This window comes from Pungitius pungitius, chromosome 2 (assembly GCF_949316345.1).
Source record: "Pungitius pungitius chromosome 2, fPunPun2.1, whole genome shotgun sequence".
In the NCBI taxonomy this organism is placed as follows: domain Eukaryota; kingdom Metazoa; phylum Chordata; class Actinopteri; order Perciformes; family Gasterosteidae; genus Pungitius; species Pungitius pungitius.
Window position 1 is genome coordinate 18,182,459 of NC_084901.1, and position 26,049 is coordinate 18,208,507.

A 26,049-nucleotide genomic window follows, 5' to 3' on the forward strand; every position below is an offset into this window, starting at 1 on the left:
TTGGGAAACTTTTTAAACTGTTAAACAAATTGGTGCCAGTGGGTTGAAGAACAATGTGCTGCTGATAAAAGACAGCATTTTCACATAGCATTTTAAAGTATATATAAATATATGCTTTTTCAGTTTAGGAGTCTCATTTGTAATTCATCTACTCAGTTGCAGCACAAAGAAATACGTTTCTAAGAGTCTAAAGTGGATCAATACTTTAAAAGTGGTCTTTAAAATGTGGATTGTAAGCTTCTTGGCTCTGCTTATGTTTGGCTGGTGTCATGTTTTATTCCTCTGTTGTTTATTGGCTACTGGAAGAACACAACAGGCATAATCCTTTGATGATTTTTATGCATCATATTGCAGCTATTGTGCAGAATTCTACTATTTTTAATAATTAAACATTTAGTCAGCAAACACTGCTGATAATTTACAGTTCCTGTCTATTTACAGGAAAAACAAGTTACAGCATCCATGCACTGCAAGCCACTGTAATTAGATTATAATAGTCATAGTTGCTCACTCTTCCAGGTAGGCTCTGGATTTGAATGTAATCTGGGATTTGGTGGCTCAGTGCTGAGTGGTGCGGAAACCCAGGAACTAGTCTGCAGTTACCTCGCACACAAAACTATTTGGCAGCCGGTGGTCCAGATGAGAGGATGTACATGTGTGAGAAAGAGAGATTACTTATGTAATAACAGTCTGGTAATTACAGGTGTGCCAACAAGGATTTTTGTCTGCGAGCCGTGAGACGTACAGTGTGTTATTTTCAAGCAAGTGTGATGGCAACAGCAAAACAGCTTAAAACCAGAAAGTATGCTGGTTAAATCTTCATGACTTGCTTGAATGTTAATGTACATTTGAACAAAACACTGTCCAGCCCATTTGTGTGAGTGAGCTGAAATCTTCTGTTTATAGTTTAAAAAAAGTCAAATTAAGTGAAAGTAATTTGCCATCTATCGTATAAACAGCACCTAAATGTTCATACAAACAGGTGTACGCTCATGTGAGGTAAGCTCCTCTCATCACTCGCTCATTAATACAGGATTACATTCATTCCCAATCCCACACTCACACACAGTCCACGGGCTCCTCACGAAAGTACACACCCTGTCTGCCCGGGGCCGTCAATGGTAGCAAGGCAGTCAGGTACCTGTGTGCCACCGGCTGGAGTCTGAGGAGTTTCCCCCCTGATGGAGAGCTGCGGTTCATCGGGCCGCTAACGGAGGCCTCGACCAGAGAACAGCTGGGATTCCGTCCGACGAAAGCACACTGCGGCCTGGTCAACACAGCGTTCATGGCGGTGAGGCGAGGATTCCTCCTACGAAAACATAGTTTGTAACGATAAGCAATCAGTGGTTTGGCATCCACATGATTAGGATTCCTGTTTCTGGTGGGAAGGTCATGCAGTGTTCTGATATTTCCGTGTAGTTATGGAGGCTTACACCTGATACAGCTTGAGGGTGTTGAGTGTCATAAATTCTGCACCTTCTGTCCCAGATGTTTCCTTGGTCAGCTGTTTTCTCCCTGGAGCCTAAAGTGCCCGGCCAGCGCAGCTCGGAGGAGTTGGTAACCAACACCCTGATGTTGGAGCTGGGGGCCATGGTGAAGCGCACCGAGCGAATCCGCCTGGAGCGGGCGACGGAGGGTCGCCGCCGCCGCCGCAGCTCCACCTCCTCCGCGGCCGACTACAGCTGGCTGGCCACCGCCCCGACCCCGCAGCCCTACGAGCTGACCCCCAACGACCTGCTGGAGCTGCAGGGCCTCTGTGTCAAGGTGCCGCCGGCACAGTGCGGCCCTCTGATCGTCAGGTGAGGCCGAGGAAAGAGCTCGTTGGAGCCCAGGGGGGTGGGGGAGGGGGGGGGGAGACGATGAAATGTGAGGATGGGGCGGGTGAGGGGAGCTGCGAGGTTTCAATATAATCCACGTAACACCCTTAAGGGAAAGCAGGCCGATACTCTCAGATCCACACCCATTCTTTAAGAGAAGATGATATCCCAACCAGAGATCTTGCTCTTGCTCAAACACCTGTTTGCTGCTTTTCTCTTGCACAAGGTTTAAAGCTGAAAGGATTTGTTTGTGAATGATCAATAACATTGTATTGGTTTTATGTTATTACCTCAATAGGCTTCCCCTTGGACTCTGTGTTTTTGCTTAGTGACTCTGTGTAAACGCCTCCCGTCTGATATCAGGGCGTCTTGAATAAGCACTGCTCCCGCCGCAGGTTCAGGCGGCTGGTGTCGGAGATGGAGCCCGACGTGCACGAGGTGCCCCGAGTGTTTCGCTCGGTGCTGCGCGAGTGCACGGACGAGTCGAACGCAGGCGAGGACGCGCAGGCGCGAGCCGGGAGGCAGCAGCGCAGCAAGAGCCTCTCGCTCGTCACCTTCCGAAGCAAGTTCCGCACGGGTCAGCTGTTCGGGGGCGGCGGAACGAGGGGCTCCAGGGGCAACCTGGACCAGCAGGTGGACTGGTACGACGAGGAGGACGCCGAAGGTGGGGAGGAGGAGGAGGAGGAGGAGGCCATCAAGGCCCGGGCGAGGAAGGGAAGGAGCAGGAGCATGCCGGAGATCAGCCCCGTGGAGCAGAGTGCCCAGGGGTGAGAGAGTCAGAGGGAGTGGGGAGGGGATGCAGATGGGATGGAGGGAGGAAAGAAAAGGAGTAAGAGATGGAGTGGAGGGATGGAGTAGAGAGATGCGGCTGAATGTCAGTGTGGAGAGCTGAGCTTATTTTTGTCCACACCACGAGCTCAGAAGGATTTCCGCACGTGCAGGACACTCGTCTAATATCGAATGAATTCGGAAACACGTGATCAAGAGTCGACCGCTGCGCGAGGTGTGAGGTCACGTTTACCACGTTCATCGTCTTAGCTTACCGTGTGTTCATATTCTCTCATTTGCACTAAACAGAGTAAAGCTCTCACGTGGGAATGCTACTACTTAAGCACGTACGTAGTGGCAAACGACGGAGTTGGACAAAAGGCATGTAATGTAATGGTACTATTTTGTTGACACGCAGAGCGTAGTGATCACGTGTATGTGGTATCAGAGGGGGGCGTGATCCGTCGGCACTTACTCAGTCACAGTCTCAGTGTTATGCTAATGTGGCACTAATAAAGTCAGCCAAAGATACAACAGCTTTCTAAACGTATTTTACAGATAACACTACAAAGAAATGTGTTTCACCGAATAAAAATTAGATCTGGGAAGTGAAGGAGTTGGTTCGTTAAAAGAAAAGGTCTGAGGATCACCAAAAGCTGCTTCAGGAGTCATAAATGTCCTGTGAACTGACCTTTTAAAGACATGTGATGCAGGCAGAGCAGCTGTTATTTGCAGTAGTATATTTTCTTTTTAGTGCATATATATGTATTTGAGGAAATTGATTGTCATTAGTTCTATGCGGCTCAAATGTTTTTTCCCCCACATAAAGATGTTTTTTCTTTAAGATACAGTTGTGTAGCAAACTAAATGTGACTCTTGCTTTTTTGCCTCTACTTCAGTTACACGTTATGTCTACATTTTTTAAGTCTAAAAGCCTTTCTACAAAAGGAATGCAACCTCTATGGGACTTTATTGAGTGAGGACTGTATAAAAATGTCTTGCCCTGTAAATAAATACAAGCACAATAAGCCTTTCTGCTGTAAATGTTTAATGTATCACAAAGCTGCACCTGCTTAGCTCGTCTAGCTAATTATATCCCTGCTGACTAATCCTCTTAGCCCAAGAAAATCTCAGCCACGAATGCCAGCACCCCATTATCATTTTATTAATATGCACTTTATCAATACAGGATTATCACTATTTGCACTTTATACACTGAAGTCAAGGCATTTGGCTAAAAAAAAAAAGAACAGACAGGATGTTTTCTCTTTTTTTTAAAAGCTATGGTCTTTTATTGTAACATCCGATTGTTTAGAAAGATTAAGAGGGAAGAAGAAACTACAACAGCGGCATCCAACCAGACATTTCCAGGGAATGTGGCTGATTGAGTCACTTCATTAGAGGCTTCACAACCAGCACAACCCCTTCATAAGCACTGATGTCAAACCCGGGTCATTCGGATGCTCCACTCATACGCTCAACACTTGATGTGCAAGGTTTAAACTCGGTTTAAACGGTTTGGTGAAATATCTTGAGATTTTGCAGCGCTTGTATGAGAATACCAGGCGCGACAGTCCCCTCAGCGGGCTGCGGCTGTAACCTCTGGGGTCTTCAGGACGCGACTCGTGTCACAGCTGTATACGAGTAACCATTTGGCAAGTTAAGTTTGAACATGTAACAGAATTTTAAAAAAAAAATGTATCATTAAGTGACAAATCGTTGATAAAGAAGGGGCACAGTCATGCTCTTCAATTATAGCAAAGTAAACTAATTAGGTAAATGATCCCAGGGAAAAAAACTTACGCTCTGTAATAATAATCATAATGGTAAATGACGTGTAAACAAAACAAAAAAAATCAGAGTTTGCAGAATCAAACCATAAAATTATAGCCATTTTGATTAAATGTTCATGAATAATTGGTCAAAGTAAAATAGTGAGCAACATGTTGCTCTCTCTGTCGCGCTCTATACAGTCGGGATTTTAGATAATTTATTTGGACAGAATTCAACATCTTCGTTCTTCACTGAATTGAGATCAAGAATCCGTGGCTTGGTATCAACCGGAAAGTTTGTATTAATCGGAGCGGCTCCTGGGCCTCCACCGAAGCGTCACTTCCAAAGTGAAGTCCGTCCTTCAAATACGTCTGGACACGTTGTCTTGGTCCAGCTTTTAGTTCCACTTCACCTCATTCAACGTGCTACTCCCCCCCCCACCCATCCATCCATCCATCCATCACCCTGCTTCTCTTTTCTTCAGGCGAAGAAGACAACAAATACGATGAAGAAGACGACGAGGACGAGAAAGATCTTGATCATCAGCCAGCGGTTGGAGGAGACTGACTGGAAGTATTTGAGGATCTCCGTGTGGGCGGACTCCACGTTGAGCTGGGTGTCCTCGACGTTAGCGTCGATCCTGTGAGAGAAGGACCATGGGATGTTCAGTCTTTAAAACAGATTTTAAGTATCTTAACAGTCACAGCTTTTCTTTTAGAACAGTCCGTTCTGGAGATAAATGGAAGTTTCTCATTTCCCTTTGCTTGTTTAATAAAAATGTATTTTGACATTTTGGGATAACTGCTAGTTTGCTCACTGGACCCCCCCCCCCTCCACCCCACGCTTCCTGCTCCTTCTAACCTTTGAATGGTCTCCTCTTGCTCCTTGACCATGTGTGCCAGCTGCTGGAATATAGAGCCCAGCTCCACAATGGTGCTTTCGATGTTCTGCATGGTGTCTGCACGGCTCTGGATGTACGAGTCCTGTAACGGCACAGCCAGCGAGATCTCAAAAAAAGGCCACATCACTGCACAAAGATGCGAACTTCAGAGTCTAATTTTCTAAAATTGAAAAGTCTGATAACTGTTCCAGTTACAACAATGCAAATAAACTAATTTAGGAATGAACAATAACTGACAATGAAAAATATGCGGCATCGGTGTACCTGCTCATCAATAAGCTGGAGTTGCAGGGGATTGGTCTGAGAGTCCATATCGATGGCTACGTCGCCCATACTCCGGGACTCGTCCTGCATCAGGACTGAGCTCTCTGAAGGGCGACAACAAGCAAAACACACACGCATGTTCAACCAGATCAGACAGAGCTCCTCAATGGTAGGGGGGGGGGGCAAAAAGAACAGGCACATACAGTAGCTAGTTAGACCCGCTGGGAGAGTCAAGCGTTCCAGGGAAATACCTTTTAAATTTGAGGTTGTATTGCCCTGGTAACCATTGCGCGGGTCACGAGCTGCATGCGGCTCCTGGGCCCCTTTTTTGCGGCTCCCTAAAATATTTTTTAATTTTTGCATTATAGATGACCAAATACAATAATAATCATTCACAAGGACTTCGATGAGTTCCCAATCACAACAGCTGTTAGAAATGTGCACTTCCAGTCAAAATATTACACATCTAAATTTCAAGTAATTTGGTGCAGGTAAAAAAATAAAATAAAAAAAACTACAATCACATGTAAATAAGAACATTTGAAATGAAAAAATTCCAAGTGTTCCAAAGATGTAAACAATGTTATTAAAGTACCCGTTTCTAGCAAGCCTTTTATTAATATCTAAATAATCCAGAAGTGCAGCGCACAAGTCAACCAGTTATGGCTCTTGTACCCGAATGCTGTCAATCCAACTCACTTTCACTCAGTTGTTGGTTATGTCCAATATATTTAAAAATAAAATATTAAAAACATTTTTAAGTTGTATATACATTTGTCGTAGGATATTAGCTGTGAGCACAACGTTAGAAGCTCTGACCGAAAACGCTGAACTAAAGCCATCTTGTAAACATTTCCCTGGCAGTGCAAATGCTCCCAGAGGAAGAACTTGAGCTCACTGATAGAGGACACCTGGCTATTTGTTTAAAAGGTAAACTGAGCAGGACACAGACATGACAATTATTGCCTCTGAGCCAAAACCAATCCTCAATAAGAAAATGAAGTGAGTTCATTCTTTACTCTTCATGAAACGGCCAGCAGACGAGCAGGCAATGTTTTAGCTAAACATTTATTTCTTAAAAGCGACAAATTTGTCTTTTTTTCAAGAGAACCTTTTTAGGTTGTGACATGAAAGGAGATACTGCTGCGTTAAATGTTTTCTCAGTACAAAACGTGGCTGAGCAAAAAACTCCCCAAACAATCAGTAAAGAGAGAGAACACTTTTGCTCTTATGGAGCTCCAACAGTGTGCTGCGTTTAACCGCTGGTGCCATTACTTTACTGTGACAGTTAAAATCCTAGTGAGTAAGTGTGCACAGACTTACTGAAGTTGTTGGCCATCAGAGGAGAAGACGAGACCGGGGGCTGTGAGAACTGCTCTCTCCTGCTGCGCTGCTGCTTCAGGTTCTACAGGAACAGGGACAAATGACGGAGGAGGTAAACACACCTGAGAAGTAACCGGACCCTAATTTAAAGCCTTGATAAATGTTTGAATTATGACAAACATCCCTCACCTCTGTTCTGACTTCTAGCACTGACTTGAAGTCATTGGACATTGAAGCCAGTTTGGACTGTAGGAAGCAGAAGATTCAACAAAGTGCAGGTTGATTAGAGTGAGTACGTTCGTTACCAATACGTGAACAAGAATATTGTAAAGTTAACCACTATTGAATATACCTGCAACGACACCACTATGGTGTTAGAGTGGGTTTGGATGTGTCGACCACCTGGAGCTCCGCGGGACCTCACCAAGTCCTGCAGCTGTGCAATCTGTTTGTTTAGACTGTTGATGTCCTAAAAACAGAAAACAGGATGTGACGTTTCATCCAATAATTCAAGATTAAATGTCACTGCACTATTTACAAATAATGAACATGTTTTCAAAACTAAATTTCATGAGATTCTAACAATTCAACTCACTTGTTTAATGATGTACGTTAGCTCCTCGATTTCCACCGCCTTGTCGTCAAATAAAGATTTTCTTTTTGCCACTGAAAAAAAATCACAACAGCATATATAAATCAACACTTTGAACAATGACACGAAAAACAAATATTTATGCAAAAATAAAATGAACTGGAACCTTACAAATAGTGAGCTTTTCCAATTTGGCAAACGTGTTGCTCAAGTCTTTTCCAATTCTCCTAAAAAGGAAACAAACTTTCTTTGTCATGCACATACTTAAAGGAGTACTTCCACATTTAAAAGGAAAGAAGATAACGTTAACGTTATCTCTATGCACACCTCTCTGCTTACTGTCTTGTGCTTGTGCTGTGCTCAGACAAACAGGCCCTAACGCGGCTTCGCCACGAAAAATTAATTCCAATCTTCTCAATCTTTATGATGTGTTAGTGCAAATGATGAACAACTTAAATCCCCACATAACAAGTACATTCAGTAAATATGTATGAGCACATGGACCAAGGAGACTATGAGGAACTTACTTGGCCATAACTGTGAAGTCACTGCGCTGCCGCAGAGCACTGAGAGCGGGTTTACTGGGCTGGACTCCATTCTGCCAGGAGAAGAAGAGAGAAGATTAAAATGACCGGTTCACAAGTAACTGCAACAAAAAAAACATGAATCCACAACATTCAAAATTGATGATGTGACTGTGGAATAATGTTTTCCAACTGATTGACCAACTAAACATTGTAGTCAGTGTTTTGGTGAACATGGGCTTCCTTCTGATACTGGATTACAGAGGATGAGACCAAAGAGGACATTTCAGCTTAAAACCCACATATGAATATTGAAAAATTGGCCAATATTGCCAAGTAAGTATGTTTAAGAAATCCTTTTGATTGTCTTTTAGACAAAGAACCGTGATCACAATGTGCACCGAGTGGAATGTTTAACATTATCTTGAATAAAACTAAGGAACCAAGACCCCCCAAAACAGCCTTGGCCTTTATAATACAGCCATTTGTTGCTTTATAAATCAGACTACACGGACCCAGAATCTCTGTGATAATCTATATCTGCGTATGCATTTTAGAGATCATAAATGCATTTTCACCACCTGATAAACAGTAAAACAGGCTTTGTACACGACTGAAAGAAGACAACGGATGACTTATTTTCCATAACGAGTTCCGTTATTGTGCTGCGATGCGTTCACGTACCGGTCTGCTCTGGAGAGATTTACAGGCTGACTGGAACTCGAGGGTCCGATCCCGGCACGTCATCTTGATGCCTCACAAGTGTCACCAACCTGGGACTACCGGGTCCCTTTCCTCTGGGACTACCGGGTCCTTCTCTGCGTGATGGATGAATATCCAAAAACTCACATCCAAGGAGGGGTATCCTTCATGGGCATACGTACACACATTTCTGCGGTAACGGGGAAATGCGTGTCAAAACAACTCGTTAACTTACTAACTGTCTGAGCCGTACGTTCAACGATAAATAAACGTTGACTATTACGTTAACTTAACGATAGTTAGCCGTTAGCTAACTTAACAGCAGGGTTCTCTTGACACCGACAACACAACTAGGACGTCGGCTAAACCAAATGAAACAGACAATAGACAGCAAATAGCGGTCATTCCTCGCAAATAACAAACAGGTCAGTAAAATACACGTATCATTCGTTTATAAGTGATTATCTGGGGCAGCTCTCTGTGAGTAAAGGCCGCCCATCACGACGCACAGCTGATCACGGCCTGACCGGCTAACCACAGGCTAACGTTAGCTTCACAGAGCTAACCGTACGGTTTCTGATGCTATTCTTTGTTAAATTCGACCTCAACTAATCACGTGAGCTTGAATCTGATTTAAAAGAGAGGAAACGAGCAGTCGTTACTTACTTAACTCGACATTACATCATATTTCGGGAGCCCTCGATGTTTCTGGTTGAAACTAATCAACCCAGGAGTTAAAGTTTCGATCCGGGTAGTTTCCGGAACTGACGTCACTGCCACGTCTACTTTACCGAGGATGAAAATCCGTGCTGGTACAACACGTCACCGCCAGGGGGCACTGCACCTACTGTTTGTAGTTTAGTTGCATCACAAAGTATAAACACGATTTAGTTACATATGGCATTAAGGAAACAGAACGGTACAAAGCGGTCAAATAAAATCTAAAATATTAAGAATCTAATAGAACAAAGGATGACCGGTGCATTATGGACGTCGTATTACTAGCAAAACAATTATATAAATAAAAAAAACCAAATTATCCTGAATAAAGTAATGGACACTTAGATTAATAGATTGTCCTTGTGGTGGATAAAACAATGAACAGTAATCAATATGCTATTGGTCCATAATTATTAACTAAGAAACACATAAGTGCACTTATAGAACGAGAGGAACAAAATTATGAATCCGTCCCTTCAGGCTGATGCCTGCTGCAACCAAAACATGGTGTGTCATTAGTGATGTTGTGCTTATGTAGAACCAAACCTTTGAGTTTGTGGAGAGCGAGCAGAGGAGGAATGTACAGACAGACCGGCGGAGGATGTGATTGGCTGCCGGCCCAGGTGAGTCCACCTTCAGGTATGGTATTGACGGAGAGATAACATACAGCAGCCTCTGATCTCCTCCGACTCCTACTGGTACCTGCATCCTCCGCCTGGCAGGCTCCAGCAGGCCCAGACCACAGCTATGGACCCCCGACCACAAAAGCCCTCCACCCTCCCCGTGTGCCCTGCACCACCCCTCATCTACGGTCCCTTTCACCTTTTGCAGCTCACTATAATCCACCCCGCTCATCTCTTCCTCTGAAACACACATCCCTCGATGCGTTCACACATTTTTGATATCTTTGCTGAACATCAGGAGAGAACCGTTTCTTATTTATATCTCTTTCCTCTGTGTGCATGTGCCTTCAATCAAACCGCAGGTCATCCTTTATTATTGTTTATATTTCTTTTCATACTGCTATGCCGGTTGGTCGGGCGGTTCTCTAAATGCCAAGAAACAAGACATTCATGTCCCCCAGAGGATGAACCCGACTGATCCTTAGACTTTTCTTCTAGCAGCGCCGTGAGGTTTGTGGAATTGAGTGACATGTTTCAACAACAATTTGATGGGTCGCCCGTCAGAACGATTAGTTTTACCCTCCGACTCCTTTGATTCATCACTTAAAACCTGCAAAACTAATGGCACCAGTTCAGGAGCTGTCAATCAGGACATCAGCTGTTCAGACCAGCTGGTCTTTTATTTTTTCAAATAACCACAACAAAACAATTAGGCGTTTAGCCTATCACCTTCTATCTGTCTCTTTTACAATGATAAAAGACTTTATCACTTGTTATTAATCAATAATAAATAATTATCTTCCTTTATCTGTCCTGTTTCTCCCGATTGAAATGGCCATGGCATCAGCCTCAGCTGTAGTTTGGAGGACACACACGTCGGACTCTGAGTGTGAACACGGTAAACATCATACCTGCTAAATGTGGGCTTCATAACATCGTTGCTGTGAACATTTCCCAGCAGCATGTTGACTTCAGCATTGAGCTCAAAGCTTCGCCTTGTTAATGATTACATCATGGACTCCAGCTTGTTTGTGTCAAAACTATTTGTTGTCTTGTTTTTTTCAAATTCTAAATTCTTACATTTGTCAATTTGGAACCAGCACCAACTCGAATATGTTTGTGAAAATACACTCAAACTGTTGGATTTCTTTGTGGCTTTTCTAAACCTGTTTCCCATGTAGTAACAAGAGCTGTATATCTTTTATCAAGGTTGATGTCCTTCAGTGGACGGGGACAGACGAGGCCGGTGGATCCATGTTTCGGTCGTAGATAACACTGTTTATTTTGTAAAATGAAATAAAAAAGTTCTCTGTATCCAGACGAGGCGCCAAAAAACACTCGCTTTCCTGTCAGTTGAACAGAAAGCAGCAAACACACTCATTATTTCTTTTCAGTGCACATATTGAACTCTCTTTCTCCCCTTTTACCTCCCTCTCTCTCTCACAGACACACAGGCACTCACATGGGGGCTGATAACATCTAAAAAAACACACTTGCAGGCCAGATAGCGCCCAGTACCTGCTTCAACACAGCTGCTGCTACAAAAGCAGGGAGGACACCGTGGCTGTGGCTATTAGAAAAACACGGCTCTGTACGCCAAGAGAGCAAGGTGGAAAAATACAGGAAGTCCTGATACAAGTGCAAAGACTGAGAGGTGCAGTGGGAAATGAATGAAGTGTAAAGAGGAGGGGAGGGGGGAATGGAGGGAGGGGGGTTGACATGTGAGCTGCAGGTTGAATATACACATATGAAGTGGAATCACTGCCTGAATGATATGAGAATGTGATGATGAAGAGACAAATTTGTGTCTGTGCCGTATGTCCGTCTATTCACTCGCGCGATTACATATATTTGGGTGTCTCTGACGTGCTTGGAGCTTTAAAAAGCAGATTTTGGGTAGCTGCATCTTTTCAGTTTCGGGATTGGTGAGTCACTGTGTCCTTTTTTCTCTCTCTCTCTCTCTCTCTCTCTCTCCCTAATCTCACAGCTATATTTAGGACTGGCATGATGCCCTTCCAGACAAAAAGGTTGGCAGCAGCATTTAGCTCCTCTTTCCTCTCCTCTCTCCTTCACACTCTCTAATACGAGTAACAATTGAACGGCTGCTAATATCAACCACGATAATAAAAGAAATGATCATCAAAGCTTATCAATTCATGGCTAATACAAGTCGTCAACGTATCACACCGTCCTCTGGTCCAAAGTCTGCTCTGTAACGTGAGATGATAATTTGGGAACAAATAGGGTCTGAACATCATATCATCATCATCATCATCATCATCATCATCGTCATCGTCATATAACATATATATAATATAATAGATATATGCCACGGCGCCACAGACACAATCTTAATGTCCCAGATTCTGTATCTCTCACAGACACTCGAATCAAACTGATTCTTTTATTGGGCATTTAACACATTTAAAGATACATTTAACTTGAATTGGTTATAAAGAGTAGGATTAGCTTTAAAATAAATAAAAATGACATTACAAGGATCTAAAAAGGTATAGTGGAGTATAGGTAAGTGACTCCTAACTGTAAATTAACTTTTTGTGTGGGGACGCACACGTGTGGACCCGAGCAGCTTCTGACTCAGCAGGATAAACAAGAGGAGGCGAAGGAACAATATTAGCTCTCATAACACCACAACACACACGCACACTTTGCCTGTGCCCGACTCCCAGGGTGTCCCTGTAATCAGAAGTGTCTGTTTACCTTTCATTATCGTCAAAGGAGAGATTAAAACAAAGAGATGGGGGCGATGACGTCAGAGCAGTGGATAAACAGCGACAGGAAGAAAAGAAGAAGTTTATACGAAAAATAAGACATTTCCTTTAATGACATGTAACATCACGGTTGTATCCTGGTATCATTTTCAATATATTTGACAAGGTAGTACAGACGTTTTATGTGGACATAGAATTAATTGGCATTTAAATACTAACACAACATAGGACTGCATTGTTTTCTACAAAGACATCATAATAGGGCACAAATGGTGTAGCAGCAAAAAAAGAGTGTTTTCTTTATACATAGGCTACAGTAGTACGATGTATTGGCAGCGAAGAGATCAATTGCAAGGTATAGCTAAAATGAAGTCACAAATACATCTCTAAAGTATGTGCTACGCCATACACAAGGCCAGGCTAGAGATTCTAAAATGTCATATAGGTCTCTAAAGGCCAAGGGGGGCGAGGACAGGGCTACCTTCACAGTACCATGTAGACTGTGCAGATACAAAGCACACTGACATCTAAGTAGGATATTAATACGTCCACGTTGTACATCTTAAAGAGTCGGGACGTTGACACGATGGCAGACAACTGCGACGGCTAACTGCTTTTTTTTATTTTAAGGATGACCTTTCGTGGATGACATGCAGCAAAATGGCCGTAGGTTGGTTTCGAGCACGTGGGACGCCTGGTCTTTCACTGCTGTCGCTTCCCAAAGGGAGTTTGCTGTTCTGCTTTTATTGTTCAGAACAGGAATGAACCCGAGAGGCCGTGGAAACAGAGATCTCAGCGCCACAACTCTTTAGGGGGCGGGATGTCTTTGAGATGTCGTACATGTCTGCGGAGTGGCGCTTTTCAGTCTGACTCCCTCTGCGGTTTCCTTCCGCGGGCTAATGTAGAGCATGTGCTTTACAATCTCAAACAAGTGCAATGTCTACTGAGGTTCAGGGAGGCTGGAGAGGGAGCTGTTTCCAGTCTTTATGCTAAGATATCGCTGGCTCTGGCTCCATCTAGTACAGACATGAGTGGGGTCTAACTCTTCTTGTATAACAAAGGGAATGAGTGTATTTCCCGAGATGCAAAACTTATCGTTTAAATCCGAGACTTCGACATCATCGGTAGTTTGAGGCTACAAATGCTTTGGGGCACCTTCTACTGTTCCACATTATCACACAGTGTCTGGTCTGTACTCAGAGGACCAGTTTCTTTCTCCTCGTATTAACAAATGCTTCTCATTTGATTATTAAGATGCACACAGAAGACTCCTATAGGTTCCTCTAAACCAGTGATTACCACCACAGATCTGCTGCAGGTCCAGTTATCTACATTAGACTGTGCTTATTGCTAAATGTAAATAAAAGCATTATTATCTTAAAAAGAGGTCTGAAATAACACGAGAAAGTAACAACGAGGCTCTAATACTTGGTCATTAATATGGTTTGATATAGAGGTAGTGATTGAAGCATCGTTTGATCGATAGGAATAAAAGACACTGAACAATGGACGCAAGCGTGGAAAAATAATCTCATCTCAGGAGAGTATAAATACAGAGAGCTTATCACACCAGCGACCGAAACAAAGTTCTTCAGCTCATGGCTGTCTCACAAATAATTTCGGCCTGTGGGCTGTTTTAATCAGCAGGATCGTACAAATGCCGGGAAGAGGAGAGACGTTAATTATGGAATTTCAAAGCTACTGTTTGTCATGGAGATTAGATGCACTGGTACAAACGTTCTCGGTAAAGTTTGGCACAGGACAAAGGGTTTTATAAACTCCAAGAGCCGTCACTATGGGTCCCCCGAGCTCTGGCTTCAGCCCCAGCTGCTGCAGGCCTCGTCCCTCCTGGAAACGCCAGAGTTAAAGTCAAAGCTCCCACCCAGTGGCCGAGCAGTCATGAACTAACGTGGAGTTAAACCGTGAGATTGGGTCAGAATACAAACAGGTTACTTCCCGAGTGAATAATACTCTTTCCTTGCCGGCTCCCACATGCAAACAAAAAAAACCCCGCCGCGTTTTCATTCCCCGCACTTGGGAACGGCTATTAGCTTGGTTTCTATGTGCCGCAGCCCCCGCCGACTGTTTGAATGACGCATTATAATGCATCTAGTCTCCCATGTGTGGTGGCGTGTGAGCCGCGCGCTTGAACTCAACACATTTGGGTGTGGGTTGAAATGCTGAATGCGTGTACATAGAACGGCCACCCAGCGTGACTCTTTATGCAGCCGGATTAAAGATGAACAAACAAAACAAAAGACTCGCATTCTACAATAGAGAAATTTCAATCAACTTGATAGAATTATAATAAAATAGAGGCATGGAATACAATATTAAATGAAGACTTGGCAGTATATTGCAGATAGAAACAACTAACTTGTGTACATTTGCACACTGGATGTGGCACAAATAAAATGTTCATGGCTACCTGCATTCACATTGCGTGAGTGTGTGTAAATATGGATGTATGTGCGCCTGCTATAAGCACAGAGCGAGTGAGGTTCAGTGTGTGTGTCTGCCTTTGCAGTGTCGTCTGTGTTTCTAGTATTATACGCGCGAATGTTTGTGTGTGTGTGTGTGTGTGTGTTTGTGAAGCGGTGGACAGCCGCCAGGCCTCATTATTGTCATTCTGCTCACTGCCTAAAGGAGAGGCAAAGAGAGGCAAAGCGGCTGCTTTCAATCCGGGGAGCCGAGGGAAGACGGAGACAAAGGACCCAAATTAAACAAATGCCGGAGAGCGGCTTGGAGAGCCGGCCCCGTGGTCGTGCTCTTTGAATGGGGGAGAGCGGCTGCAGGGATATCCCATCTGGGTCTTTCAGCGGGGAGGGACCACACAGATACTCTCCATCCCGGGGCATTCAGCTCAGCTATAGGTCCACGCACACTGGGGTGCCAGTTCATGCGGACGGCCTTCTGGTATGTGAATTGCGTGACGTGTCCATCCGTGATCCGTCGCTTCTCAAACCCCTGCGGACAGAAGTCGGGCCCTTAGACCTCGCCTCGGGGAAAATCTGCCTCAACAAAACCTCGAGGCGTCAGTACGTAGGTTTCTCTCGCGCGAGGCCGGGTCGCATCCGCCGTTCTCGTGTAATCAGTCGTGTGTCTCCACTGCTCCCTTGTATCGTGAGTTCAGACTTAAAGCACCACAGCACAGCAAGCTGCCTCCTCTCCCCTCCACTCATGGGACGTGTTGTTGTTGTTGTTGTTGTTGTTGTTTTGACTCTACATGTCTGTACACGCGTGTTCATGTGGACTGACACAAGCTTAGCCATGGAAGCAGAGGAGGTGGTAAGATGTTTGGCTGCACATGCATACGTTGGTCTATATTCAGGCTTAACTTAAGAGTGCTGCTACATGTGTGTGTGTGTGTGTGTGGGCTTCAATCGGACGCTACTGGACGTCCCGCCGGCTGCGCGCTACGCGGCACTGATGCTGAGGATGGCCGATGGATCAACAGGGGTGGGTGGGAGGAAGGAGGTGAAGAGAAAGTGAGTAGACACATCAGGTCCTCAGGGCATCACACCTGGAACAGTAAACAGTGAAGAGAAGAAGGTTCTTAGATAAAACTTTTCTTTGTCATATTCAAGTAAGGATTGATTCTCCAAACAGCATTCATTTATTTAATTAAATAGTCCCTCTGGAGGTAATGTAAGGTTCAGACACTGTGGAATCAACTAAACTAAAAATAAACTTCAACTTGACTGAAACCAAACTTCCTTGCTGCCTCAAAGGCTCGAGCATCTGATCAACTGCGTCACCTGAACATGAAATGGAATGTGGGGTTTGTTACAGCGGATAAGCAATAGTTGGACACTCCAAACTGGGAACACACACACACACCTTACAGCTTTATAAATGACCCACTTTTTAGAGCTACAAATTCCCCAAACACTACACACTGAACCGACCTGCAGCGGCGAGGGTTGAGCGTCCGGCCTTTCCGCGCGCAGCTCTCGGCCGTGACGGCGCAGCGGCAGCGGCACGACGCGGCATCCACGGCCCACTTCCTCCCTCTGCAGGGGCGGCACCGAGGCCTCGGAGACGGCGACGGGAGGGGAGCGAGGCCGGAGGGCGGGGATGACGGGGGAGGAGGCGTGGCCGAAGGAGGAGAGGACGGCGGCAGAAGGGTTGGGGCCGCGTGGGTCCTGGAAGGAGGGAAGAGAGGGACGAAGGAAACTCAAGCCAGGCTCTTCTTGGCACACGGGAAAAAAAGGTCACGGGGTCAAGTCTCGGGGCTTCACCCCGGAGGGGGAACAACGGATGCGTGTTCACCTCGTAAGCGAGCCACGCAAAAAGTCGACGCACCGACAACCCGGCAGCCGCCCTTCAAGGATCAACGCGAGGGGCAGTGTGTGTGTGTGTGTGTGTGTGCGCGTGGGAGATGTGGGACCGACGTGGGGATACCGTTTCCCTTTGCCGCTGAGGAACTTTCATGCCCTTTCTGTCGGGCCCGTCGGTCGCCATGGCAATAGTCACATTGCCGCCTCCGAGGCTTTCAGCATCCACCAGCAGACGCCCCGCACTTTTCTCTCCGGGGGCTGAGAGAGAGTCGCCTGCGTCAGCCGCTCCATTAACCGGAGCTGGTTGGGACCTCGGCCTTCCCTGGGAGGCCGGCGGCTTTAATGAAGTCACTTTAATGAGGCAGAGAGGGACGATCTTTGTCCGGAACCCCCGATGACCACGCCTGCCGCTGGCATGGAGAGAGGAGCTGGTATTTGAGGGCAAATTACGCGGATTTCACCCCTGCCAGAGTCTGAATAAAAGCCTGTGTGTGAGTGGCAGATGGGCGCCGAGGGGACATCACACCCACACTGAGTCACCTCTGGGCCCCCGGGGGACCGGAAATGACTGACAGCAGATGGGAAAAAGAGAGACGACTCTTTGGTTCCTTCGCTGCCGGTGACGAACAGACAGACAGAAGCAGACGCTCGTAGATTAAAATCACCTGTTTCCCTCAGAATGGAAAAGTTTACCAATTGTATGGTTTTTATGGACCTTCAATGATTCTAACTGATCTTTTGTGTTGTGAGTTATATAACATGTAACTGCAACAAATAAGTGCTAGATACAAGAGAGGGCTTTGTGTGTGTGTATGTGTGTGTTTGTTTGTGTGGTTGTGTGTGCATCTGTGGGAGACTTTGCCTGCAGAGGAAAATTGTGCTCGAAGTAATGGCTGAAGTTGATGGAATCTGGAGAATTCTAACAGAAGTAAGAACATCAATTTAAGGCTTGTAAATGAAACTAAAATAAATGTTCTGTGAATATTCAACCTACGCGGCTCTGACGGCTGCAGTCTTCTGTCTGGACTTTCCTCTCTCCCTTTTCTTGCCTGTTCTCGTGGGCTTCAGAGCGGGCCTGAGGATATCGGACAAAAAATATATATATTTCACACATCAAATGGGTCCACAGTTTTATTTTTGACACCTGTTTGAATCCAAACGTAATTAGTGTCCAAGCAACCGAAATCCGAAATAAGTGAAGTTTGCCTTAAATAAAGCCTAATAATAATAATAATAATAATAATGCCCTAGTTGAATATTTGATTAGCCACTGATCACAAAGATTCTGACTTTGCCATCAGGAAAAGTACAGATTTCCACATTTGGTGAGTTTGCCTTCTTTTTTCTGACCATAAAACGTTTTTGTTGAAACACATGATTATATTTCTTAAAGAAAGGAAAGTTTTTTTTTTTATTAGAGTTGGTACCAAATGTCATGTTTTGTATCTGCACTGAGTTATGGAAGAAATGTCAAACAACACCCAGTCCCCATATATTTCATTTCCAAATGTTGTTTTCACAAAACCGAAGCTTTTAGGCAATGATCTAATCCAAACATATAGGCCTCCAAAAAACATGATGAATCTACTTTTTCAAAACAGGAAGCTCAAAGTGACGTTCAAGTCACATACCGCATGTTCCAGCGTGTATAATATCTGACGTTGATCTGATTATTCTATAAATACTCGTGTAGTATGCTATGATATTTGTCTGGACTTAGCTTTCCATCTAATTTGTCAAATTACACCAAACGTCGGGGAGGTAAATATTGCATTTTCACTCCTACACACACATTCAGCAGCTTATTTTAAAGTAATTTTCTGAAGGAGACACTTCCCTAAAACTTGGAGGCCATGTTCTGCAAACATTACACTTTTTCATGACTGCCAAACGCTGTGTTCCTTATCATTTGAAGTGCTTAGTCTCCATTGAGTGCAATCTGATTTACTTTAATGTATGCTGGTCCCCTCAACAACAAAGTGCATCTGCTCACTGCTTAGATTTTTGTCTTTCCTTATTTAACGTCCCCTAATCTCATCAGCTATAAACCATGTTAACCGTTTATTAAATTATTAGCAACGTTTTCAGAGGCTTAGCTCGGTCAATATTAACTGAGTGGGCTGCTGCTGCTGCTGTTGTCTTTGGAGCTCTAATTTACTATCGTGGATGCGTGACTCTGCTCTGCCGGTCTGTGAGAGAGCACATGGCCCGGGAGATAAAATCATCGCTATGGTGACAACAGGATGCGGGCCCGTCCCAGGGGATGCAGGGAGAGTCACAGATGCTAACTCACTGATGGGCACACACACACACACAGACACAGCAACACATATGCCCACACACACATGAAAACCTTCATACACACACAGACACACACATACACAAACGTATACCAACACGAGGACACATGTGCAATGCATGCAGAAATGTAACACGAGAGAGAGCCACACACAGACACAAACAGGGGAAAAGCAGTATACACACAAACACACATACATTGGAATCCTTTATTTATGTCCACATCCTAACAGGAAGTAGAAGACATAAACATTAAAGATGCAATCATACGATTGTGTGTTTGGACCTGCCAGCATGAGGTGCACAAACAAACATCAGGGATCCAACTAAAATGTTCACAGTGGGCTGTTTGTCCCTTCTGGAACCTCAATACATTTAGTCAGGTGACCATCGAGGTGTTACTTGTGTTTTTGAAACTTTATTGACGCTGTATTTAAGGTGGAGTGAAGGTGCATCGACGTCCCAAACAGGTGATACTTCACCATGTTTATCCATAAGGCAACCTGAAAGGCAAAGATTGACATCCTTCTACTAGTGAAGTCAAATTGGAGATGTGAATATGGTTTTTTGTGAAAAATTGGCCTGAGATGTTAGACTTTTGTAGCGAAAAATTACAAAAAGTTGCAAAGCCTCCTGTTCTTGGATAATGAATATGAGAAAACGTTTTTTTTCAACACTGTTATGCTACTTGTGTCTACTTATGGAGGCTTCATCCCCTGAATACCGTCCCCCTCATCAACAGAATCAGAATCAGAATTCTAACAGCATCATTAGTGAACATGGCTTCACAATAGATGGAACGTGAGATTTCGCAACAACAGCTCACTCTCACACACACTTTAAGAGAAGCAGAGAAGGAGAAATTATGGAAAGTAGGGAAGAGAAAGGGAAAACAATAATCCACGTTACATAAATAAAAAAGATTTTTAAAAACACACACAATATATAAACCACATAATGAATCACACATTCAAAGCATTTCCCCAAAAAACCAAAAAGTGTTACCTTGTTGTCGAGGTCGGCTGGATTTGTTCTTTTAATCTGCTCACAGATAAAACGGACGTGTCAGGGTAAAGGTGACGTGAGGCCAATCAACAACAGGTACTCCCCGTATCTCTGAACACAGGCTGTGTGTTTTATTACCTGCACTCACACTGACTGTGCTCCACGAAGGGCAGCTCGATGAGCTCGTGTTGCATGAAGGAGGTTCTCATCAGCTGCACACAGATCAGACAAATAGTACAACGTGAATCCTCACCACTGAAAACGGAGAGAATTTAGTGTGTGTGTGTGTGTGTGTCTGTGTGTTTACCTCCATGGTGAGCGTGTGTGTGAGCGAGGGAACACACTCCAGGGCCTCGTCAGCGCAGCAGCCGCCACATCGCCGCACCGACACGCAGGACGGGATGAAGAGATGGTGCGTCTCCCCCGGCAACTCCCGCCAAATCTCCACCAGAGTGTCCCGAGGCTCGCAGGCGCTGCGCGAATAAACCTCCAGCCACCGCCGCACTGGTGGAGGAGAACCAACGCGGTCGTGAGTTTCACTTGTCACCTACAGCAAAGCGGTGCGGGTGGGGACGGGGGGGACGGGGGGTCTTTTGTGGGAAGAAAAAAAACAGCGACCCGCCTACCTTCCCGGCCTTCTCTGGATTTTGGGGAGTCAGCCGGCCGCCAGTGGGCGAGCTGCAGGGGAGAAACGGAAAAAGCCATGTTTCAAACGTCCAGTGTTTCCCGGGGTCAAGTTGACCTGCTAGACGGCGTTCGGCTTTGCACTTTTGGAGTCACGACAAGCGGTTGAAATCCAGTGCAGCGCGAACTAAGATGTAAGAGTAGCCGGCGAAAGACGGGTCCATTACTGCTTTTTTTTCTTCTTTTCTCCTTAAATGGAAAGACGATTGCCTGTTTGCAGTAACAGATGAAAGCATTTCACATCAATGACCACCACAAAATGTCCCACCTGGCCTCTAAAAAAACCCCATCTCCATAACGCATAGAGGTCGATGGAAGGGAAGAACTGGGACACACGTAGTAGCGCCGAAGGTTGCAGACCAACCCTTCTCCCCCCCCCCCCCAGCAACGAGCCGTACCTGCTACCTTTGCCCTGAAGTGTTTCACCTGACTGGCGGTTAAAACACATTCAGTAGCCAGGCAGCGGAAGATAAAGAGCGTATCTGACACTTCTCTACAATAAACAGTCACAATCTGAGTAGCCTTGAGTTAACTAATACTAATACTATTTCACGCTGAAGTGGGTATTAGTGATTTGATCTGAAATGAACCCACTCTTAACTGCTGTTATACTTCTCCATATGCACTTAAGGCTGTAGTTACTCATTAATCTGCAGATTCATATCTTAAATTATAGAAAATATGATCACTTGTTAAAAACAATATAATTAAATATTAAACTATTGGTTACCAACTTGTTTGTCTTATGATTCTTGTGTGTTTAGGGGGGTTGTTTCTTCTTGGTTTTGACTTCTCCCATTCATGACCCCTGGGATTTACCATGTGACCCTTTGGAGGTGCCCAAAATTAAATAAATATTTTTCTTACTTTTACTTACTGATTTTTTAGCCTAAAAAAACACACACTGCCGTTATTGGACTTTTGTGCATGTGTGAAGACCAAGGCCACTTCTAAGGGAATGTAGACTTTGTCCAGCTGCCCCCCCCCACCACCCCCCTCCCCCCCTTAAATGCTCCACCCCTTTGTACCCACCCACACGCACACCCACACAGACACACACACTCACACACGGGTTTGGCCCACATTGATTCTGAGTTAAGCTGGTGCTGAGGCCATTTTGTGACTGGTAGCATGTGAGCTTAAGTAAGTGTGTCTTTTCTGTATCAGCCTTTAAGACGGGGATAAGATTACGTCCCTTTGGCAGCCACACATTCACACATACAAAACCACACAGCACAGATGGGCCAAGAGAGAGAGAGAGGGTGTGTGTGTGTGTGTGTGTGTGTGTGTGTGTGTGTGCCCCACCGCCATACACTCCCTCCTCCACACTGAGCCTCATCTCTATTGGAGAAATAACAATGACCCCTTTTCCCACAAAACGTGTCAGTAAAGCAGACAGCGTGAAGGCAGAGCGCCTCGGGGCGAGAGACCCGGCGGCTGTGCGCAGGTGAACAGTCACACACTGCTGTGTGTCATGTATTGTCTAGCATGATGCATTAATAAAACATAGGCTTCAGCAGCACAAACTCAGGGCTGGATCTCACACGGCTGCAGAGCACGGCCTGTTCCTGATACCAGCCTGCAGACATAAATAAAGAATCGGCGGGCCTCTCTGTGTATGTGGACCTGCTGCTGCGTGCGCAGGATGTCTGTATGAATAGTTCTTATCAGTGATAACTAAAAGTAATAATATACAACCTTTTTTTTTTTTTTTGAATGACACAATTCAAAACTTATTTTGAAAAGTCTATGTACGATTTTTGGTAGCACTGATTAATGAGACGTCGTTAAGTAAAATAACGAGTCCATTAATCAGTCAATTTGCAGAAATGAACCGCCACAAATAATTTATCATGACAATAATGATTGTCGGCAGCCCAAAATGGAAATATGAATGTTTAATAACTAATTTACATATGCTCGAAATAATTTATAAACCATTATGAGCGACTTTTGGGTTGCTTTGTCTTTTTAGTGATGCTAAATATCATACAAACAGTTTGGGAAGTGCACGAAGTCCAGCTTTACGCTTCAGAGTTAGTGAGATCGATATCATAGATACGATCAACACCACTTTCAATGTGAAGCCCCAGCAGAAGGTTAGCATAGTTTAAAGACCGGAGGCGACTGCAGGCTCTACGAGCACCAAATGACATATTATTTGTTATTGTTTTTATTGGTACAAAAAAAACTTACTGTAAAAACGATATTTGCTGCTGGGCCTTACATGTGCCACTTGGCGTTAGTGTACTAGCCTATGCCTTGGCCGACTAGTTGCTAGGCAACCAGAGGAGACTCTCGAAAGTAACAGGCAAAAATAAATTGCCTCACGCACTTGTTTGAACAGAATAATAAAATGTGTTATCATATTTGTGAGCCTGTTTTTAGTCTTTATTATGAAATAAGAGTGTTATTGTGTCATCAAACACGCGGTAAAATGGCACAATTAAGCACATTTCCCTAAACTTCAAACTATTCCTTGAATGTATAGGAGTCAGGGTTAGGGTTACTACATAATCCATTCATTAACATTGTGACGAATTCATGTCTGCACGATGCTCTAAACAAGTAAATGTCAAGGAGGATTTCCAGCAACCTAGCAACACGAAAGTTATTCTTTTGAATGGCTGATACTGATCTACAACGCTTTGGTAAATTATTTATTATTGTTATAAACTCGATGTATCGGGTGACTCAACAGAAAAATGTCTGGCACTAAACTGTTATGTAGAGGAGACAATAAATACCACAATGTAAAATAAATAAATCATTCACTGGGCTGTAGGTGCCAGAGGTCATTGACCCAGAGAGCTGAAGGTCCCACATGTTCTCAACCTGACTAGATTCTGAGAGATGTTACCTCATGTCCATCGAGCTGGGGGAAACGGCGCACATGTGATCCAAAGACTAAATGCTAAATGTCGCAGGTGGTCATTCTGCCACCAGCGACATTTAGCAGTCTTTGGGGTCAAATCCCGATATACATACCTTCGCATGGGACGTCGGTATTCTGGTTAGCAGCAGGAATTGAAACATTCCTAGAATAACTTGAAGCATAATCCCCATTGTGCAGGAGTCGAAGGGCAGCGCAGAAAAAAAATAAATATTTTGGACCAATCCAAAAAAGACCCCAAAAAAACGAAAAGAAAAGAAGGTGGCTTTCCGGCCGTCTCCTTCCTTTGCTTCTGTGTCCGACTAAAGGCGCAGAAATCCGGCTTTCATTTCATTCCCCGGGCTCCCTTCCTTGAAAGGACACCCACGGTGGCATCCTCAGTGCGGGAAGAATAACTTTATCTTGTTGCCCCTGAGATGAAATCGGTCGTTTGTAGTTTGTGTTTTAATTGCCCGGAGAGTGCTGTAGTCCAGAATAAACCTCATTCCACTAATATCAGAAAACAACCTGCCACTCTCAAGTGACAACAGAATATGTACCTCCGTCTGACCGCCGCACAATTCCAGACTGATTAAGAAAAATAACAATAAATCAGACTAAACTTCCTATATTGAATCTATATCTGTCCGCTGGTCCCGTTGGTCCGGGGTGACGCGACATCACGGGAGCATCCAGCATTCACATTCCCGCTGGAAAACGCGCTGCGACCGCAGAACCTTCTGTGTGGCTGGAAGAAATCACGTCATTCAGCTCGGACGTCCATCCCGCGGAGACCCGGCGCTTTGGCCCCGACGTGCAGAGCTGGACGGTGGCGCATATTCCGCCCCCCACCCACACTGCCCCCCCGCCCGCCCCTCTCCCCCGGCTCGGTCAGTCCCTCCACAGTGTCGCTCCCACGGAAAATAGGATCCTTTCCGTTATTTTTTTTCCCTTCTTCCTCTCCCTATCCTCTTATAAATATAAATATGACTGAAATAACATCCTCCGCCGGCATGGCAGCCGCTACAGCAGAGAGGGAGCCGCGGGGTAGTCCGAGGAGACGTCTGGAGAGCTCGCTCTCTTCATTACTTGTTGTGATCGGCTTCCTCGTTTCCTTTGCCCTTGAGACGCACGCAGCGTAACCATTGCGCTGCCAACTTTTTTCCCCAAACGGGACAGGCGGACTGAATACAGGTGCAGCGTCTCTCTGCTTGGTGCTCAAGTAAGGGAGGGGTGGGGGGCGGGTCGGGGGGATGAGGAGGGGAGGGGTGATGGGGGTGGGGTGGGGGGTGAGGGTGATGGGGCACTCAGGGGCCCCGGTGCAAATGGGGATTAGGGCCGTAGCTGCTGCTGAGGGCAATGAGGTCACGTCCTCGATTTTGTTTCTGCACGTTTGGTTTTTTTTTTTCTCTCCTAATGACGTTTAATAATCAGTGAGTTCATTCGCTGTAAATTGATTCATTGTTTAAACCATCTGTTGAGAAAAAAAAGTTCACCAAATAAACTTGTAATCAAATGTTAATATTCACTGGTGTTATTATTCCTCTTTTTTGTCCAAAAAAACCCATCAGACAATATAACCTTTTCTGGCGTTTTATTGACCAAAATGATCAGTCGAGACAATTAGCAGTTGCAGTTCAGTGGCAAAAGAAGCAAGAGTTTCAGTATTTATACAATAACGAGTTTGATTAATATTGAGCTGTTATTGGTATTTTCTAACATTTACAGCCCTTGGGTAGGAAATATTATACGTGCATTATATTTTGATGCTGTAAAATTGGGGGAAAAAATCAACTTAATGATTCAAACTCATTGTAAATGTTTGTTTTGGAACGGAGTTATATAAAATAAGGCGGCATGGTGTAAGTCTGAGGGTCGATCTCCCATCAATGATTGATTTTCCACTCCCTATCACAATCTGCCGTTTTCCGAATGATAAATGAGAGTACACCAACGCCAGAGGCCGAGTATTATTCTAAAGCCCGATCCGAGAAACTACCTTTGGCAGCTCATTAGACTGAAGATAAAAGACCATTAAAGCCGTGTTCGTAGACGTCGTCGTACATGCCAGTCATAACAGTGTGTTTGGGTTATTGACGGCACTCACACAAGAGCGTGAGGGCGTCTGTAAGTTATGCAGGGATATGTTATCTCAAGCTGTAGTCTCAGGA

The 26,049-nt window shown here is 44.7% G+C and overlaps 3 protein-coding genes across 5 annotated transcripts; 1 reads left to right on the forward strand and 2 right to left on the reverse strand.

The window, feature by feature from the left end:
* Window positions 1-931: 931 nt before the first annotated feature.
* Window positions 932-4,948, forward strand: zgc:162144 (RD3 domain-containing protein). Its single transcript, XM_037461871.2, has 4 exons — window positions 932-1,291; window positions 1,489-1,799; window positions 2,213-2,584; window positions 4,843-4,948. Exons 1-4 carry the CDS (start codon window positions 1,286-1,288, stop codon window positions 4,865-4,867), a joined length of 714 nt encoding a protein of 237 aa, XP_037317768.2. The 5' UTR covers window positions 932-1,285; the 3' UTR covers window positions 4,868-4,948.
* Window positions 3,730-9,467, reverse strand: stx5a (syntaxin 5A). Of its 3 annotated transcripts, none has more exons than XM_037461866.2 (12): window positions 9,331-9,467; window positions 8,647-8,854; window positions 7,966-8,036; window positions 7,610-7,665; window positions 7,442-7,512; window positions 7,199-7,315; window positions 7,036-7,092; window positions 6,847-6,928; window positions 5,775-5,861; window positions 5,524-5,627; window positions 5,220-5,341; window positions 3,730-4,998 (listed from the first exon to the last, which is right to left on the reverse strand). In XM_037461866.2, exons 2-12 carry the CDS (start codon window positions 8,707-8,709, stop codon window positions 4,839-4,841), a joined length of 990 nt encoding a protein of 329 aa, XP_037317763.1. In that variant the 5' UTR covers window positions 8,710-8,854; window positions 9,331-9,467; the 3' UTR covers window positions 3,730-4,838. The 3 variants fall into 3 exon arrangements, with proteins under 3 accessions (XP_037317763.1, XP_037317764.1, XP_037317765.1); XM_037461867.2 differs by having other exon boundaries at window positions 8,647-8,780; window positions 9,331-9,445; XM_037461868.2 differs by lacking the exon at window positions 5,775-5,861.
* A 2,930-nt stretch (window positions 9,468-12,397) lies between these two features.
* Window positions 12,398-24,743, reverse strand: vegfba (vascular endothelial growth factor Ba). The gene is made up of 8 exons (XM_037461869.2): window positions 23,995-24,743; window positions 20,949-21,000; window positions 20,630-20,826; window positions 20,461-20,534; window positions 20,323-20,358; window positions 18,014-18,094; window positions 16,648-16,884; window positions 12,398-16,262 (listed from the first exon to the last, which is right to left on the reverse strand). The coding sequence occupies exons 1-8, from the start codon at window positions 24,070-24,072 to the stop codon at window positions 16,241-16,243; spliced, it is 777 nt and encodes a 258-aa protein (XP_037317766.2). The 5' UTR covers window positions 24,073-24,743; the 3' UTR covers window positions 12,398-16,240.
* Window positions 24,744-26,049: the final 1,306 nt, after the last annotated feature.

Excerpts from the sequence above, each read along its gene's own strand:
- zgc:162144 (XM_037461871.2), top strand. Across the intron at positions 1,800-2,212 it reads TGCGGCCCTCTGATCGTCAG|GTTCAGGCGGCTGGTGTCGG; the intron begins GTGAGGCCGAGG and ends CTCCCGCCGCAG. Across the intron at positions 2,585-4,842 it reads GTGGAGCAGAGTGCCCAGGG|GCGAAGAAGACAACAAATAC; the intron begins GTGAGAGAGTCA and ends TCTTTTCTTCAG.
- stx5a (XM_037461866.2), bottom strand. The coding sequence starts at position 8,709 with ATGACGTGCCGGGATCGGACCCTCGAGTTCCAGTCAGCCTGTAAATCT. Across the intron at positions 7,093-7,198 it reads CCATAGTGGTGTCGTTGCAG|TCCAAACTGGCTTCAATGTC; the intron begins GTATATTCAATA and ends TGCTTCCTACAG. Across the intron at positions 4,999-5,219 it reads CAAGAGGAGACCATTCAAAG|GATCGACGCTAACGTCGAGG; the intron begins GTTAGAAGGAGC and ends CTTCTCTCACAG.
- vegfba (XM_037461869.2), bottom strand. The coding sequence starts at position 24,072 with ATGGGGATTATGCTTCAAGTTATTCTAGGAATGTTTCAATTCCTGCTG. Across the intron at positions 20,827-20,948 it reads ATCCAGAGAAGGCCGGGAAG|TGCGGCGGTGGCTGGAGGTT; the intron begins GTAGGCGGGTCG and ends CTCCTCCACCAG. Across the intron at positions 16,263-16,647 it reads CTCAACCCTCGCCGCTGCAG|GTGTGATGCCCTGAGGACCT; the intron begins GTCGGTTCAGTG and ends TTACTGTTCCAG.